Source organism: Alosa alosa, chromosome 12, assembly GCF_017589495.1.
Source record: "Alosa alosa isolate M-15738 ecotype Scorff River chromosome 12, AALO_Geno_1.1, whole genome shotgun sequence".
Taxonomy (NCBI): Eukaryota; Metazoa; Chordata; class Actinopteri; order Clupeiformes; family Clupeidae; genus Alosa; species Alosa alosa.
In genome coordinates this window covers 30633303-30651862 of record NC_063200.1, presented here as the reverse complement: position 1 = coordinate 30651862, position 18560 = coordinate 30633303, and the positions used below count along the sequence as shown (strand labels likewise).

Here is an 18560-nt window from a genome sequence, read left to right as displayed (position 1 = left end):
TGTGTGTGTGTGTGTGTGTGTTGTGTGTGTGTGTTTGTGTGTGAGTGTGTGAGAGAGAGAGAGAAAGAGAGAGAGAGCTAGAGAGAGAGAGTGAGAGAGTTTGTTTTGGATGTGTTTGTCTGTAGATGTGTTTGGTTGGGCTGCTCTTTGCACTGACGCAAATTGGCTTGCATGATGCAGTATGGGTCGGAACTCAAAAACAAGCTTTCGTTATTGTCAGTCTGTTTTGTCCGTTTGGTTTTGTCTGGCTGTTGCTGTTGTTTTCTAGCCGCCGCAGAATTCATTTTATTCTAATCAACCACTCTGTCTCTCCCTCTTCTCTCTCTCCTCTCTCCATCCTCCTCTTCCCCTGTCCTTCTCAATGTTTACTCACTTTCTCATCTTTCTTTCCATCTCTCTCTTTCCCTGTCTCTCTCATTCCCCTGTTTTATCTTCACATCCATTCTGCCACACTCACTCTCACCCCCTTTAATACTGTGTCCCTCCCTGTCCATCCATCTGTCTCCCTCCCTCCTGTCTCCTCGTCCTCGCTGTCCTCTCTCCGTCTCTGTCCAGACGAGATAGATAAGAGACTCACGGCCTACAGGAGAGGCAGTAAAATTTGGCAGATGCTCATCTTTTGTCAGGTAAGTGGTACAGTGCTTGGAGAATGAGTGGAAGAACAGAGAGAGAGAGAGGAGAGAGAGAGAGAGAGAGAGAGAGGAGAGAGAGAGAGAGATGGAGAGAGTGTTTGGTCACTCAGCATTTGTGAAAAGGGCTTTATCTCCATTCTGCATGCATGTAATCAGTGGATGAGGGGTGAGAAGCACTCTGCATATAAATGTCTGATTATTATTCTTTCTCTCACTTTACTGTCTTTCCTGTCTTTTCTTTTCTCTCTCTTCATCTTTCGGCCTCTGGTAGGGAGGTCCAGGTCACCTGTATTTGCTGAAAAACAAAGTGGCCACGTTTGCCAAGGTGGAGAAGGAGGAAGACATGTGCCTGTAAGAGTCTCCTGCTAACGCTGAGAGGACAGAGAGTGATGCAAACCACAGAAAATACTATTAGTCTGTCTGTGCATCTGCTCTACTGATTGATTCCTTGTTCCCTTTTGTGTGTGTGTGTGTGTGTGTGTGTGTGTGTGTGTGTGTGTGTAAGTGTGTGCTTGTGTGCTTATGTGTGTGTGTGTGTGTGTGTGTGTGTGTGTGCGTGTGTGAGTGTGTGCTTGTATGCGTTTGTGTGCTTGTATGCGTTTGTGTGTGTGTGTGTGTGCGTGTGTGCTTGTGTGCGTGTGTGTGTGTGTGTGTGTGTGTGTGTGTGTGTGTGTGTGTGTGTGTGTGTGTGTATGTGTGGTTTCCACAGGTTTTGGAAGAGACTGAGCCGCTTTATGAGCAAGCTCAACCCTGAGCCCAACCTAATCCACATCATGGGCTGCTACGTGCTCGGCAACCCCAACGGAGAAAAGGTACCACACATTATTGATTACCTGTGTTCGGTTAAACACCAATGCTTAGGCCTACAGTATTGTATTTACCCCTTAGGCCTCCATTACGCACACAGACCCCAGGGTTTCAAGTACACATCAGACAGCCTTCGTAAACATTTGGTTGTTAATTTATTCATTTGCGTTCTAATGGAGCCTCAGTTAAGAGATTGTCAATGGAACTTTTATGGCTGTATTGATCCATTTCAAATGGTTTAATCATTACAAATGCTATTAATTAGTATCAGTTACATGCCTAATATATAACCTACAGGTTTTGGCAAAGTGTAAATCTATATTGTTTGATGAGTTTTACTTGAGAAATATGAAAAATTGTGTGTTTGTATGTGGGTGAGTAATACCAGTCATTAGAATTCCTTCACTCTCCAAATTGAAATTGGAATTTAACTCAAAATCACCACTGCTCGTATTTCATTTAAATCTGTTATAGTCACCTAAACACCCCCACTGTCAGTCTATAATTAGGACGCTTGTGGTTAAATAGCATCACGTCTCTGGCTGGTCTCATAGCGACTCTCTACAGCACTGTGGAGCGCTGCGCTATAATGCTACTCCTCTCTGCTGTGCTAATCACACGTTTATATTTGTAGCAACCCACTAATTGGTGTGGAGCGTAACTGCATGTGTGTTTCTGTGTGTGTACATAAGTACGTATGTGTGTGTGTGTGTGTGTGTGTGTGTGTGTGTGTGTGTATGTGTGTGTGTGTGTGTGTGTGCGGGTGGGAGGGGTGTCAGGGAGCACACTGTCAAGCTGCCTGCTGCTATGTGAATTAAGTTGACGTAATAACAGTGTATTTGTGGAAAAGTGCTTTGAGTGGGTAGTCAATTATTATGTGTCCATAGGCACTAGCTGTGAATAAAAAAGCATGTGGAAATAAAAAATCATTAAAAGCCTATAGAACGCTATTCAGACAGCTGTCTGATGCCCATGATGATGAAACACATATAACACAAATTAAATTCTGCTCCTCCTTAGGGCATTTTGGTTCCTTTTGTAGACTTCTCATTTTCACACTACATCACAGTATACCTTTTGTCTTTTTTCCTGCCAGTGCACTCTTCCTATCTTTCAATTCTATCTATCTATCTATCTATCTCTTTCATTTCCTCCCATTTCTTTCTCTCTTAACTCACTATGCAGCGTATCTATCTCTCTCTCTCCATCATCTCCTGTGCGAAATCCATCAGGGTCATCTTGACTCATGCTGCTAGTAATATCAGGGAGTCCTGAAGTAGCTGCCTCTCCCTGTGTATGTGTGTGTGTGTGTGTGTGTGTGTTTGTGTGTGTGTGTGTGTGTGTGAGAGAGAGAGAGAGAGAGAGAGAGTGAAAAGTGAAAAGCAGACACTCATTACATAAAATCCTTCAAAACTTTCAAACGTTGTTTGGAGAGGCCTTGCAAATGCAGACATGCATAGCCAAGCATGTACGCCTACACACACATACCAGCGCACACACACACGTACACACACACACACCTAACCTAACAGACAGGGTTAGTTTTGTCTATGCTGCAGTGCAAACAGGGCTTCTCCGCCATAGTGAGTCAGTCTAAAAGTGGTGGTGAGCGTTGGCTCGGGCTGAGGGGTCATGTGACGCACACAGTGCTGAAGGCCCACAGGTGTGACTCGGCCTCAGGCTCCGTCCCGCACCCTTCCTGCCCTGGCAGAGAGGGCCCCCAGGGCTGCATGTCAATAGAGACCCCTGGGCTCTCATGTTGGGGTCAAATTTAACCCTTTTTTGTTTTGAGTTTGTGCACCCTCTGCAGGTTTGGAGTGCCTTCCTCCCTTGAGGATACTCCGCCCCAAAAACATAAGTACCTGGGCAGAGCCAGGCCAGCTGTGGCTGATTGGAGGCAACAGCTTTTTTACGTCCGTCTCCTGCCTTCATGAGCTTGAGCATGCTGCTTGTTTTATTTTGATTTACCAGTTATGTTGTAAAATAAATGCTCAACTCATTGAGTTCAAACAGCACATAACATTGTGGACAATCACTTCTTTTGGATGGCAAGGACAGTCAGTCAGAAATAACTACAGTCAGTCACATGGATGGTATTAAATGGGTAAAAGACCAGTACATCTCAGTTTAATTAACCATGAGGCACTGTGCCCCGGAGGAGGTGTGGAGGCCTGTGGGATAACAGCATTACTTTTTTAAGGCAGCAGTTTGTTTGAATTCATGGTTTGCACTGCAGTGTGTGTGTGTGTGTGTGTGTGTGTGTGTGTGGGTTGGCATTTACATTGCACCTCCTAAACCCAACCTTTCCCTCCACAGTTTTTCTGCTGAGATTAATACCCGGCTCATACCGGTAGTTCCAGTGCATGTTAGTTCACTTTGCACTGGATTAATGAGCCATCTTAATTCGAAATGAAATGAGAAAGACACCACACACTATCCACTGTGCAAAGAGAGCGTGTGTGAGCATGAGAAAGTGCTTTCTAAATGAGAGCCTTAAACAGCCAATGTGTTTTCAACCAGCTCAGTAAAGCCTACTTATCCTTGGACAATTAGCCTCATCCAGCTCTCCGTGTGTATGTATGTCTGATGAAGAGAGAGTTGTGAGGAATTGTGTGTGTGTGTGTGTGTGTGTGTGTGTGTGTGTGTGTGTGTGTGTGTGTGTGTGTGTGTGTGTGTGTGTGTATACACAGTCTATCCAAGTTTGAGAGCTCTGTTTGTTGGCTTGAAAGGGTGCATCAAGAAGTGAAAATGGGTGGTGGTGGTGAGGAGGGTGCTAGAGGGGGTGGATGAGCTCTGAGAGCTTTTTGAAGGCGTCCTCCCAGTCACCCGTCTTCAAAAGAGCCGCGGCGGTTCCGGCCGCCCTGCACCAAACGAAAGCAAGAGCGCGCGCCAGTAGTGGCATTATCAGGCCCCATAAACCCAGCTCCCCCGGTGAGAACCAGCAAAAAGGAGATGATGAGGGGCAAGAGAGAGAGAGAGCACACAAAGATGGGAGAAAGAGAGAGAGAGAGAGAGCACATAAAGATAGGATAGAGAGAGAGAGAGACAGAGCGAGAGATGAGAGGATGAGTACAGGAGGAGAGAATGGGTTGTTGGGGGAGGCACGGGTGGATTAATTGGTGTCTGGGCTTATCGTTGTTCGACAGCTGTTCCAGAAACTGAAGAACCTGATGAGGCCCTGTTCCGTAACCTTCGAATCGCCTCTGGAGCTCTCCTCACAGGGTAGGTCTGATTGTGTGCTGTGACACACACACACACAATTAATTCAGTCATATTAATCACATGTAGGTACTGTACTAAGAGCAGCGTGATATGCAAAAATACAGACACACATACGCATGCACATGCACACACACACACACACGCACACACACACTTAATTCAGTCATATGCAAAAATACACACCATATCTATTCTTTCTGGTCTAAATGTGTCTACATGCAGAGAGGGCAGAAGTCTTTCTCTATAGAGCCAGAGTGTGTGTGTGTGTGTGTGTGTGTGGGTGTGATGTCTCCATTTAACCTAACACATAATTGACTAATCAGCAGGATTGATTTCCTTGAGGTGGTTGTCACCTGTGCCTTGTAGCCCTTAATGACTTCCTAATGCAAAGGCCTCTCCTTGGGGACACGGCCTCCTGCTGACCTTATTTATTGCGCTTATTTCATTATCAATGTGTCACAGTCTCCCTCTCTTCTTCTTTATTTCCCTGGACGCGTGTGTCTCCTCGTCGTCCGCAGGCAAGGAGATGATCGAGAAGTACTTTGACTTCCGTCTCTTCCGCTTGTGGAAGACACGCCAGCACTCCAAACTGCTGGAGTTCGAGGAGCTCATGTGACGCGGTGTCTCGGGTGGGGACGTCCCCTCGTGAGACAGGAAGTCCCTCTGCCCAGCTTATCTCACCAGCTTTTCATTGAGGACGAGATGGACAGAAGACACACGGATAAGATACTGGGAGGGACAGGCACCGTAGCCTCTGATGAACTCAGAGTGTGAGACAAACTGTGTGTGTGTGTGTGTGTGTGTGTGTGTAGGAGTGTGTGAGTCCCCCCCATGATTTATTTAGGCTCTCCCTCCATCGCTCTCGTTCAGCTGTCAGAGAATGAACTCACACTCACACACTCACCCATGATCTCTACATGCAGGAGCATCTAGCAGGATCTCACTAGAACTTGCCTTTGACATCCCACAACACATGCCAGCAGTGCACTGTGTAGCTGTATGGCTTACTGGAGCGAATTCCAAGGACAAAAAATATCGGGAGGCATGAGAGCGAAGAGAGATAAGAAAGAAAACTGAACGAGGCAGATCATATATTTGTCACCCTGTGCTTTGAGGTGACTCAAGGGACCTCGCTGCTTTGCGTGGGAAGACAGCCAATGAAAACAAGACTGTTGTATTTCTGTCATGTGTCTGTGACACAGTACCAGCCATCAAAGATGCTCTGCCCACATATCAAGACTGACAGAGAACATCATACGCAACATACAGTATGCCATCCATAATTAAACAAACTCATAATTATACCTATACTACATGAATATATCGTATAGCTATAGTCATACAAATACTCTTGTGTGTCAGAAAAAAAAATATGATAATTTATTTTTGATGTGTATTGTTGTGGTCTTTCTAATGAACTATTTTGAATATCTCAGGTTTTAGCCATTAAATGGATCAAGTGTTTGATTCTTGCACTGCGATTGGTGGGAGGGTGAAGCCAGAGTTTTTTTGTGATGGGATGGAGGCAGTGTGTTATGTCAGTGGGATTAACTGGAGCTCACCATATAGGTGAAGTCTACATGTGACAGAAGCAGAGGTGGTGGGAGTATGCAGTAGATCCATGTTTGTGCATCTGTTTGCAGATTTGTGTGTGTGTGTGTGTGTGTGTGTGTGTGTGTGAGTAAGAGAGAGAGAGAGAGAGAGAGAGATAGAATGACCGTATTTCTTCACTGTTTCTTTTTCTTTTCCTCTCTCTCGACCTCGTTGATTAGTGACATGGACACTCGTCCTTGGTCCATTCACTCACATACCTTTTACTCGAGTGCGGGTGGAAAAAAAGACCTTCAGCTTCCAGAGTGAGTAAAGCATGAGACTATCCAATGATTAGTCTGCAGTTATTTCTGTCTTTCTTCAAAGCCATTCTGCATAGTGCACATCCACTGGGAATCACAAGCTCAGACACCAGCTCTAGACACAAAAAAAAATAGGCTTGTTGTGTTTGTAACCGAAAAACCAAATCTGTAATCTCAACGATACAGGCCGCCATTTGTGCATTAGTTCTGTCAACACACGCATGCAGCTGGGACACAAACAAACGCTGAAGTAGATAAAACACGCCGCCCGCCGCTGTCCCCTGGTCCCTCGTCCGACTTGTGAGCGACTGCTGTGGCTGAGCCCGGCCAGGCCTGAGTGGGCTCCAGTCTGGGGAATAGAGAGGTCAAGAGATTAGCCTTTAGCAGGGGTCACTCTGGCATTTTGCCTGAAATCTTTGCTTTGATATAGACAGAGAGAGAGAGAGCGAGACAGAGACAGACTGAAAAAGAGAGACCAAGAGAGAGTGAGACAGAAAGAGAGGGAGACAGTGAGAGAGACTGCGGCCCATAGGCACAGATGTAATCTGTGGCCTTAAGCACCCCCACCAGCCATTTCCAGAGAGAGATTAGGCTATCTTATTGTATTTCAGTATTACTTTACAGATCCTGTATTTTTAGACATTCCACTGCAGTGGTGTACAATTTATGCCAGCAGGGAGTTGGCCTTTGGGGGGGGAAGTCACAAAGAAATGGCTCCACTCTAAACTCTCTCTTGTCTCCCAGTTGGCAGATTCCAAGTCCATGCCATGCATCTTTGCCATCGTTGCAGGAGGAAATGCTAGAACATTCCCTGCCTTTGCCGCTGGCTGCCCCCTCTGATGGACAGTCTGTTCTCTCTCGCAGACCAAGCCAAACAAGCCCAGAGCTCGGTGTCAGATGGGCGTCTGTCCTGGCCGGCCAATAGGCATTTAATGAATTAGTGGGATCCTCCAGCGATCGGTCATTAAGCTGCCATCTGCGTCCCCCTGGTGGCGGGCTGTCACTGTGACTCGCCCGTCTCAGAGTGAGATGTAAAGGAGGAGAGGGTTTACATAATGACAGTCAGTGTGTGTATATCTCTCCCAGTCAGTCATTCTCTTACTGTGTGTGTGTGCGTGTGTGTATGTGCACCTGTTTGAATGTGTTTTTTTTTGTTGCTTTTTTTTGCGGTGTGAATTCTGAGTGTTGGAACATGTGAATGAAAATGCAAAATGCTGCTGTGTGTTTGGAGGTCATCCACTGCTATGCATGTATGTGAGTGTGTGTTTGTACTCCCTCTGCCTTCTGTGCATGTGTGCGTGTGTGTGTGTGTGTGCGTGCGTCTGATTGTGTGTATTTCTCTGGTGTGAATTGTGAATTAAAATGTGTGAATGTTTGGAAAAGCAAAATGCTCTCTATTTCAAGGTTGTGTATGTGTGTGTGGCTCTATCCCCTCTCCCATCTTTACGCATGTCTGTGTGTGTGTGTGTGTGTGTGTGTGTGTGTGTGTGTGTGCGAGCATGTCAGTGTGCGCACAGCATGAGCCAGTCTCATCACTGTTGCGCACCATCAGGACCACGAGGGTTGACAGAGTGCCAGCGCTCTCTCCTGAGACCTTTGAACCAAACAGATGCTCAGAACGGAGAATCTACTGCAACACTCCACACACACACACACACACACACACACACACACGAGACAAACACACACACTTCCTCCCTCCCTGCATACAGCAGAACTCCAGTTCATCTAGGTAGCGAACCTGGCGAGGCAGTTTGGTGGCTGATTCTTTAGAGCGTTGGTGCAGTGCAGGCCAGTGGGTCTTTATCTTATCTTTTCCAGAGAGGACTGGGGGTGTTTTGTTTGAATACCCCTCCTCCACTGTAGCAATATACTTGGTGACACCTTCTATGGGGTTCAATGTCAAGGTCCAGTACTGTGGTGTTCCTACTCTAGTGAAGTGTGTCTGTGGGTAAAGAGGGGTCAGACCCATACAGATGGGTAAAGCATCATATAGCCTTTGTTTTTCTTTTAATTGTAAAAGGGGAATGTAATGTTGCGTAAGAAATGAGAGCCATAGCCACTGGCATTCCTTACAGTACCCAGTCAAATGTTCAAAGTGCTGGGATGTTACAAAAAGTTTTTGAACCTTGGTGCCATATGGTTTCACTTTTAAATATTTCAGAGCTTCCACTTCATTTATTTAGTGTGGAATGCATGAAAGGCTATAAGGGTGGCACACAGTGAATGGAATCTCCAAGGCGTGGAGCTCCTGATGTATACAGTTTGAGCTCTGATTGATGAGTGTGTCACCGTACTGTTTGAACATGGAATTTAGTCTCTACAGCACAGTTCCTCTTTCTCTCTCCCCCCCCACCCCATCCATTTGTAGCCACAGTAAAAAGAAATCAGCAGACTCCACTAAATGGGTCTGATGAGATGTCCACTTTTTCCCGCTAACGAAAATGTATCATAATGTGACAGCATCCTTTTGCATCTTATTTTTTATACGGGATATGAGGATATCTCTTCTTGAGGCCACTGAGGCAATGCCAAATGCTGATTAACGTAAACTTACAGTTATGTACAGGAATGTTTGTCATGTGTGTATCAAATGGATTGGAATGTACGTATGACTCTACAAAGTAATGGATAATTTTAAAAATGTGAATTATGAAGGGAAAGCAAACCCTAACTGAAGGTTTCATATGTGGTTTTGTTCGAGATGTTCCCGTCAACATGACAAAATGCTAAAAGTTGAGCTGCTTTATTTAAAAAAAGAAAGAAAAACTTAACCATGGCAGCACTGTTACATCTCACATATCTGAAATGTCCATGCAAATGAAGTTTTTCTTTAATGAAAATACTGTGTTATGAACCGTGCTCGTGAACATGTGGCTCTTATCTTCATCGCACTCGATGAGATCTAAGGGGCCTTCTCAGAGACCCAAGTGAAGGAGCACTTCTCCACAAACCTCCAACTTGCATCAGACACTTTTCTGGAGAGTCTCCAGCTTCAGGACGTCTACTTGGACAACCAACACATGAGGTCTTTGTCTTTCATAGTGAGCAGATCAGCTGATTTTACTGAATGCTGTCATTATGAAAGACTGTTTCTCCCTTTGATTTGATGCACATGGTCATGCACATGGCAAAAAGTATTTAGCATTTTATTTGACTGAGCCCACAGCAACCAAAACTCAGTAAATAAAAAAAGACTGCACTCCACCACAATTTCCCAGTTGATGCTAGGTGTCCCAGCCTACAGTTGGCTTTGAGCTTCCCATGTTCTGTATTTGTGAGCAGTGGATTATGAAGGTGTAGACTGAATGATCTGATGAGGTTGGCCAGCAGATGGCTGGTTGAGGCAGAGCGAGAGACACACTATTATGGATTTGTCCGTCTCGTAGTTTCTGAGCTTTCAAGCTTCAACTGTTGGTCACGTCTCTGCAATCTGCTGAAGCGCCAGTCTCATCTTCTGTAGTGAGAGACTCGTCTAAATAAATAATATCCTACGTACTGAAGAGTGCCGACTGCTGAGGAGACTTGATTTTTTTAGGGCACTCAAAGTAATAATCCTTTTTAAAGAGGAAAAAAAGGATTGAATGTTTTATAACATAGTTCTTGTTATTTACATGTACACATTAATGAGATTTAAAAAAAAATCACTAACCTGGAAATAATGAACTGATCAACATGTGTGTGTCGTGGTCATCTCATTCTGTAACCATCATAATATTGAGACTTGATTCTCCAGTGTAAGACTGCTTTAATAGCATCTTGAATGTGACACACTGTACAATGGCAGCCCTAGTAGGGTGGCATTTCTTTTTAAAACCCTTGTTCCTTTTTTCCTAGTAAAATTGGTCCATTTTGATCAAACATGACTCTGGTTTCATTTGCAAACATCAAATATACTGTCTGTCTGTAAAGTTAATCATTCATGGCCCTTGTGTGATTGACATTTGCATCATATGTATAGCTTGCTATTTTATAAAGCGCATAATTGTGTAAACAAGAATCAAACATGCATATAGTAAACCATTTTCCTTTGAGCAATAATATGCCTGAAGATTTTCTCCATAGCTTTTTTTCCAACAGTCTCTTAATTGGCTTCTGATGGTGTGTGGACCAAGACAAAGTATCCAAACACTTTTGTGGATCTTTAATTACATCCACAGGGCAATAAAATAAGTCTTTGTTCAATCCCTTTTAGTACTAGTCATGCTTTCTGTGCTTAGATTAATCTGCACTGCTCATATTTTTCTTAACCCTTGCCCAAGCCAACTAAAGTGAATGTGTAAAAAGGAGGGAAATCATAGGGATGGTCAAGAATACAGATGAAGGACAACAAACATTCTTGTCCTTTTTTTCATTTACATTTGGCATGATACAGTTTCTAGCAATCTGCATCTTATGATCTGGTCAAGGGTCTACCTAACCGTAGGATGCTGACCACACTGAGTTTCACTGATGATTGAAACCACTCTGCCATCTTGTCCTTCCTCGAGTCCCGAACTTTGCACAGGAACTGAGTCAGCGACTCACCGAGAGTGAGCTCAAGCGTGCGATATGGGGTGATAAATATCCGCCGCCTGACAAACACCGGCACGGATCCCGGGAAGACAGACGGTGCGCTCTGACAAGCCGTCATTTGCCCAGCTGCAGTCCCTCCACGTGGCTTCCAAGGTCGCCATGTCACAGGACACTTTCCATCTTTCTATCTTTCTACCCTTCTATCTCTTCAACCACTGGCTGAATAAAGTCCCTATTGTATTCCAGGCCTTGAAAGAGATGAGAGGTAGGACATTATATTAGCCTGACGAGCCAGACCCACATTAAAATGTAGGGTCTGGGCACTCACCGTTCGAAGTTCTCAGTCCGAGGGGCGGGATAATCAGTTGTCTTTCAAATTCCCTCTGCACGCAACAGGACAGCGGCAGCGCTAGAAGTCCCATGCGTTTCCCACCAGCGGAGCTAGCTAGCTATATGACTCATTTGATTGAAACCATTTACAGGTTAATGAGGTGGTGCCTTTTTGTTTCCCAGCAAAGGCAAACGTCTTTTAATCATTTACTCTCTCTCTCTCTCACACACACACACACACACTCTCTCTTCTCTCTCACACACACACCAAACAATGCATCTATAGCTGTAACAAGTATTCTAATGGGAGTATTGCCGTCTAACTCTTTTACACATTTCCTCTGTCACCAATGATTGCGCCATAGGTTTGTAACTTTTTCTTAAATTATACTGCCACCCAGAGGTGAGGGTCGGTAAGTCTGATGACTTTCCATTATTCAGTATGTACAAGACCATAGGGGCAGAGGTGGAAAAAGTATGAAAATATTGTACTCAAGTAAAAGTACCAATACCTTGATGAAATATTACTCAAGTACAAGTTCAAATACCGATCTGAAAATGTACTCAAGTAAAAGTAAAAAGTAGTTCATTTAAAATGTACTTTAAGTAAAAGTTACTTTTTTTTTTTTTTTTTTTGGGGGTACCAAGAACAACCAGTTTACCAAAGACTTTCCTAATGAGGAGATACAGCACTCAAAAAATCCTCCATAGTAATGTATGGGGTCTTAGTAATGTATGGGGCCAAATGCCAATATGGCAGTTGTCTACACATCATATGTCTACACATATCACAACCCTTCCGTGACAAAGCGATGGGCATGTGACATTGGAGCCAATCATGTGGTGTGTTGTAAAATACATTGGAGCCAATCATGTGGTGTGCTGTGAACATGGAGTACCAATCATCTATTTGTGATCTGGCTGCTGGAGCAAGATTGGTGTGAGCACCATCCGCATTTCTGCTGAAATAGATGCGATAAGTGCCAAAAGTGTTGTGCAATATGGCGCCCGAGGGGCGGCGGAGTTCTCCTTTAAGTTTGAGCAGTAGTTGATTTTTCAAAGTTAGTTGCACTCATCCTTGGGTGGCTTTGCAGTGAACCGTAATCCAGCACAACTGAAAAGCCCCTCACAGGCAGCTGAGGCAGGCAGGCCAATATTGAGTTGCAGAGTTTTTATATTTGGAAGCGAGCAGAAGGTTCAGCCAGATTAAAGCGTCGTACTGGGGGAAAGTGGGAAGTATAGGGCCCCAATGGCAGGAGGGGGCACAACATTTTTTCACCAGGCATTAGTAATAACTCAGGTAATCCACACATAAAAAATCCAAACAACTCCATAGAGTAGAGTCATGTAATGAAGTTGAATAACAAAGGGGAAAGTATTGTTTTCGCAGCTAAGAAAAAGCACTAAGGCAAAGGGAAGGGGAAGGAGCGAGCTGGAATCTGTATAGAGAGTAGTTATCCTTTCTATCTGTACCAAATTAATATAAGCTTGGTTAGTAGCCTAAATATTAATGGGCTAGGTTTTCATTACCAAGGTGTCACACAAAGAAACATTTCATGATGGATAAAAGCAAAAGCTCTCCCAAGACCTTTACTGCAACCTTATTGTTGCAAAATATATCAATGAAACTGTTTACAAATGCATTTCAAAAAACATCAGAATCTTCAGTAAGCAGCATAGGAGCCATTATCTGCAAGTGGAAGAAACATCACCTACATCATCAACCCCACCCATACAGGATCTGCTTAATTTCTGACCAGGGAGTCAGAAGGATAGTCAATTCAAGAGCCAAGAACCACTCGAGGAGAAAGCTCAGAAAGACTTGAAGGCAGCCAATTCAATTAAATAGTTCTGGAAGTAACTAAAGATCAGGATTCACAAGAGGGACCCTGGAATCTGTTTTAGAACAATGGGCCAAAATCACTAATAAGTTTTGTCATATAGGAAATGTCTTGAAGCTGTCTTTACAAACAAAGGCTTTCCACAAAGTATTGAAAGAAATTTCAGTAGGCACAAAATACTTTTTCCTGTGTCATTCCACTTTAATACATAAAACTCTTATGTTTGGATTTTTATATGTGTGTTAATATAATGTGTGGTGAAAATTTCGAATATAGACTCACTGGAAGTTTAGGCTAGTTACTGAAAAAAAAAAATTAAGCGTTCAATACTTATTTCCACCATATATTTATTTTTACCTGAATATTTTAACTTCTAAATTAAATGTCAAAATGAATGTCAGACGAAATTTAAAGGTTGACTGACTGGATTTTTGTATACAAAACATAATTGAAAACTGTGTAAGGTCACTCTCACTCTCCCTTGCTAAAGAGCTAAATGGGTTTGAATCCGCCTGCGATTCATAAGGTAGTCTATCTTTTGTTTATTTAGTTGAACATCACTAGTAGTGGACCGCTAATTGTTTTGCTGCTGGTGCAATGTCTTTCTCCAAAAGAAAGCCAAGTCAGGTTACTAAAACAAAAGGCCAAAACAGGAAAAAAGAGACATCAAAATGAGGGAAACAACAACTGCTAATAAACTTCTTTCCAAAGAAGGTGAGCACAAACGTCAAAACACGAAATCCCATGGTGTTTGCTTAAATATCTCGCAATCATTAGTGCTAAAATGAACTGAGACAACCCGATTGGAATAGCGGAAAATACACTTTCATAGGTTAGGCTAATCTGATGCATCTAAATTGATCCAGCTCCATCACTTTCAGAAAGACTGCATGGCCAACTTAATTCATGTCCTGTTGTAGGCTACACGCTGATCATTATTACTAGGCTAGTGGTTTAGAGGCGATTTTTTCTCTCCCTTTCGTTTTCGTCAGTCTTAACTTTTTTTTTTTACTCAAGTAGCGGATGGGATTTTTGATGTAGCAGTACAATACTTCACTCAAAATGTAATCAAGATAAAATTTAAAATACCGATTTTATAAACTACTTAAAAAAATACAAAATACACACAAAACTACTCAATACAGTAGCGTGAGTAAATTTATTTCGTTACTTTCCACCTCTGCATAGGGGAAAAAATGGGGAAAATGTCATATACAGACGCATACACCCACAAACCCTCAACACCACTAACAACAGGGTGCTGCATCTGTGCACACTTAAAAGTACTAATATCCTTTTCCATTAATGGTGGTATACTAATCAATATTTAAACTGTTCCATAATGCATTGAAGGAGTTCAGCAGCCATAGCACAAAAAGAGAGAACTTTAAGAGGGGGCAGTGAAGGGCACTGAGATTTTGAGCACAAATCAGACTGGTGTTTCTTACACTGACAGTGGTCATGAATGACAAGGATAGTGAATGGCCAGAGCGACAGGAGCTGCCAACATCAATTTACAGGCCGCTGACAACCATTTAAGGGATGCAATCCTTTTTTATCTGCTGATCGCGGCGGAAGAGTTAGTCACGGTTCTGTGGGTTTTCAACATAGGGGGGCATGTGCAGGGGGAAGAATCGTAACTCCTAGTTTCATTTTAAATATGGCTACTGACAGTTTAGCTGCACTTTCAAATTCAAAGAGCTTTTTACATTACATTACATTACATTACATTTGGCTGGCACATTTTTAAACCAAAGCACCTTACAACATGGTAGACAGTTTAAAGCGTTTTAAAAAAAATTCTAGAACAATTTAAAACAATTTAAATGTAGAGTACAATAAGAACAAGTGCATCAGTGAGTGCTGTTTTTATACAGTCAGGTGTCAGTTCTAGTCAGGTAATAAGTGCTAGAATTAGCAAGGCCAGTTGTAAGTAGTGCTACGAGAAGAGATAGGCCTACTCTCTGAAGCTTTCTCTGAAGCTTTATTGGCATATCTGTAAAAGTAATACTGCCAGCCAGAACAAATTGATGTGTATACAGTACATAAAAATGGAAAATGGTAAGATTTTTTTTAGCAATCTAATCATTTAATGTAAAATGGCATCAATGCCACGTTTGGACTTAGCTTCTGTATTTTCTCTGTATCTCCTGTATTATTGCCGGGTTTAGATTATCCTTAATTTTGTCTTAAAGTGCTTGATTTTTTTCAATCTAGTGAGATTTACATCAGCTTTTTAAAGGTTTTCAAAGTGTAATTTCCAGGTGTTTCCATCTTGGATTGACAAATGGTCTTTAGTTTCATTAGTTATGTTACATTCACAAGCTTGTTTGTTTTGCCAGAAGCTGTTAGAATTTATAGATCTCTCTTTCTCCTCCGTCTCTCCTTCGACTCACTCTCAAACCCTTTTTTTGTTCCGTGTGTGTGTACGCGCACGCCCATGTGCGTGGACGTGTGTATAATAATAAATGTAGATGAAGTCTAGAGAGTTGTTTGTACACAGCTTGTTGTTCCTCTCAGAGAGCAGCACTTTGCACTTACACCAAGATTGCAATCAATACTATGCCAGAAGACAATAATACAGAATGTTCTTTCCTCACAGCAGGACTATGATATCAGCAAACAGTATAATTATAAGTATATATACTTTTTTTCAGTGATGTGTGGAAGGATACAACACTAACTGTAACAACTGATTTGGTTGAGTTCACAATAGTCTCTCTCTCTCTCTGTCTCTCTCTTACACACTCTCACTCAGTCTTTCTCTCCCTCTGTCTGCTTTGTCAGCCCTCTATTACTTCTCTTTCTGTTGGACTAAATACCAGAAACTTCAAGGTCAAATGAAGTAAGTGGGGGGAAAAACATTAAGATGGAGAGAATGAACAAGAACAAAATAAAAAAAGAATCAAAGGTGGAAAAAATACACTGGCGGCTGCAGAGGTGCACACTTCTGTGAACGCTGGCTGGTTGCTGACTCAGGCCCCCTTTCATCGCCTTTGTTTACATCCCGCCTCAGCTCCCCTCCACACACCCATCACCTTGTTTATGTCATCGGCTCCTAATAAACAATTAAGTCGGAGCAGAGCTGGAGTGCTCCCCCTGCAATCAGCACTTCCTGGTGGCTGACTCCGCACTTCTCCATCCCCCACGTGCCAAGGGGGCCTGAGCTCTGAGCACAGCACACCACAATGGTAATAATGGCTTTTGATCTCATTTTGCATTTGTAGTGTGTGTGTGTGTGTGTGTGTGTGTGTGTGTGTAAACAGCAATTCTGATGATCTCAATCCACTTTTGCCTCTGGATTTACACACAGCATTTAGGTCATGTTGTAGTAGTGCAGATATCAAAACAGCTAAACATATCATGTTTACTAGATGATGAATGAAGCATAGTGCCGCTAAACAGGGCGATTTAAATAAATGGCTGTGGTTTTGAAAACTGATTGCCTTCTGAAACACACCTCATACTTACCTCATAGCAGAAGCAGCCTTTTATCTGTGATAGAACACATATTTCTCACTTTAAAATGTGCCTCCTCCTAGTAAAGCCATGCTGTATCTTTTGTTTAGAATCTTGTGGAGAAACACCAGTGTGTGTCTAGTCAGCAGACTATACATTATAGAGCTCTATACATCTTTTCAGATTGAGCGCAGGCTATTTGTTTTCATGAAAAAGGCAGAAGTTAGAAACTTGCTGAGCAGAGTAAAGCTGTCCAGTAGGCCTCGGTGGTTCTGCTGATTCCATACATCGCACAGCCTACACCCCGACTACACTTGCCTCTGTGCACCGTGCGAGACCCACAGGAATGCACGCTGTTCTCACTACACACTGACAGTTCCTAAAATATACGGCATGACGCATAAGGATTAATGCATAAAGATGTGTAAGGACTCATTTATAGTGAGTTGAATTGAACCTCTACTGCAAATCCACTATCATGTGAGGTGGCAATTTGGTTTGTCTGGTTAAAAATATGTAACTATTCACCCTAAGGCAGTTGCATTAAAGATAATGGTTTTATTCTGTTATTGGTGTTCTGAATACCCAACATGTATTGGCCTGTCTATGCTGCCTTGTTTCTATTCGGTGGAGTCACTGCTTGCTATTAGTCCTGTGGTGAAATCCCTTGAAACTGGGATTTTGTGCATCACAGGATCCCTCTACACCACTAGAATTTCTGTTCCTTTCAACAGGGGGACTGTCTATGTATTTCCCCTCAGCCATCACTCAGGCTTGCCTGTTCCCTGCCACAGCCCTTAAACCTCTCTCTACATCATCAGAGGCTACAAGGTTATCCCCTTCCTCTCATTCAACCTCACCACTTCAGAGGAACACAGACAGATACCCTTGTCCCTATAAATCTGTATCTCCATAGACCATTGTTGCATAAGCAATACACGGTGTCAATATACATGAGCACAAATTCATGTCTGAACGAGTCATGTATATCACAATTCTACCAGCCTTCACCCATCTCTGCTCGTCTCCCATTCTCATTCCGTCAGGATGTTTTTTCTTTTGTCATGTCAATCTCACCAAGATGGAGCAATGTTTGTAATACTTGGTGGCCAAAGAGCTATGTAATCTTTAAACTGGAAGATTCACAGCAAAACGCGCACGTTGTCCTATGCATGACGCATACAAGTCGAGCGCATGATAAATGTCCATTTACCGCATGCCATAAATCTCCTCAAGGTCTTGTTGTCATTTCATCGCCTTCCCCGCTAGTGAATTCGAGCATTGACGATATTTTTTCAGCCATCTGACATGCTTCGCAAATCAACACTTGTTGTCTGCCACAGCTCCACGGTGGCCATTGCCCCACGCGGCCCTAAATGGATTTTTGATCCATGTTCATTTGGTAATGGAGTGCTGCTTTGTCAGCCCTTCCATTTGCCTGCGTGTCCTCTGGCTGTCGACGAACGCAGTTTATCTTTGGGCATGGCAAATCGACAGAACGGTAATTCCATGGCCCCCACACCACTTCAATTAAAGAAAATAAGAGACAGAGTTATTGACGTGAAGTGGAGCTCTTGTGGAATGCTAATAGGTTTTGGTCGTGCCGTCTGATGTACGTTCCCCTCAGCTCCGATGATTTCCATAATGTCTTATGGATCTTTCCACGAAAGTAAAATCCATTTTTCCCCTTAAGCTCCAATCTTTCATGTGTTGAGTGTTGGCCACCTTAGTATAGGCCACCGTACTGGCTTTGAGCTTGGCTGTAGGACCTATTCAAACGATCAGATAACCGCTAATTGTGTAACGTTATCAGAATCACATAATCATGGAGTCATACAGATAGGTAAAATAGAAAAGATAGTGAACTGGCAATCTCTAATTCCGATTTAATACACTCGATA

General features: G+C 43.0%; 1 protein-coding gene across 8 annotated transcripts in view; it reads left to right on the top strand.

The window, feature by feature from the left end:
• Window positions 1-5428, top strand: part of nsmfa (NMDA receptor synaptonuclear signaling and neuronal migration factor a) — a 36780-nt gene extending 31352 nt beyond the window's left edge. For all 8 annotated transcript variants that reach the window (XM_048258875.1, XM_048258878.1, XM_048258877.1 and 5 more), the window contains 5 exons: window positions 556-626; window positions 904-983; window positions 1342-1444; window positions 4586-4661; window positions 5180-5428. In XM_048258875.1, coding sequence (XP_048114832.1) covers window positions 556-626; window positions 904-983; window positions 1342-1444; window positions 4586-4661; window positions 5180-5277 — 428 coding nt within the window. In that variant the 3' untranslated portion in view covers window positions 5278-5428. The remainder of the gene's footprint in view (window positions 1-555; window positions 627-903; window positions 984-1341; window positions 1445-4585; window positions 4662-5179) is intronic.
• Window positions 5429-18560: the final 13132 nt, after the last annotated feature.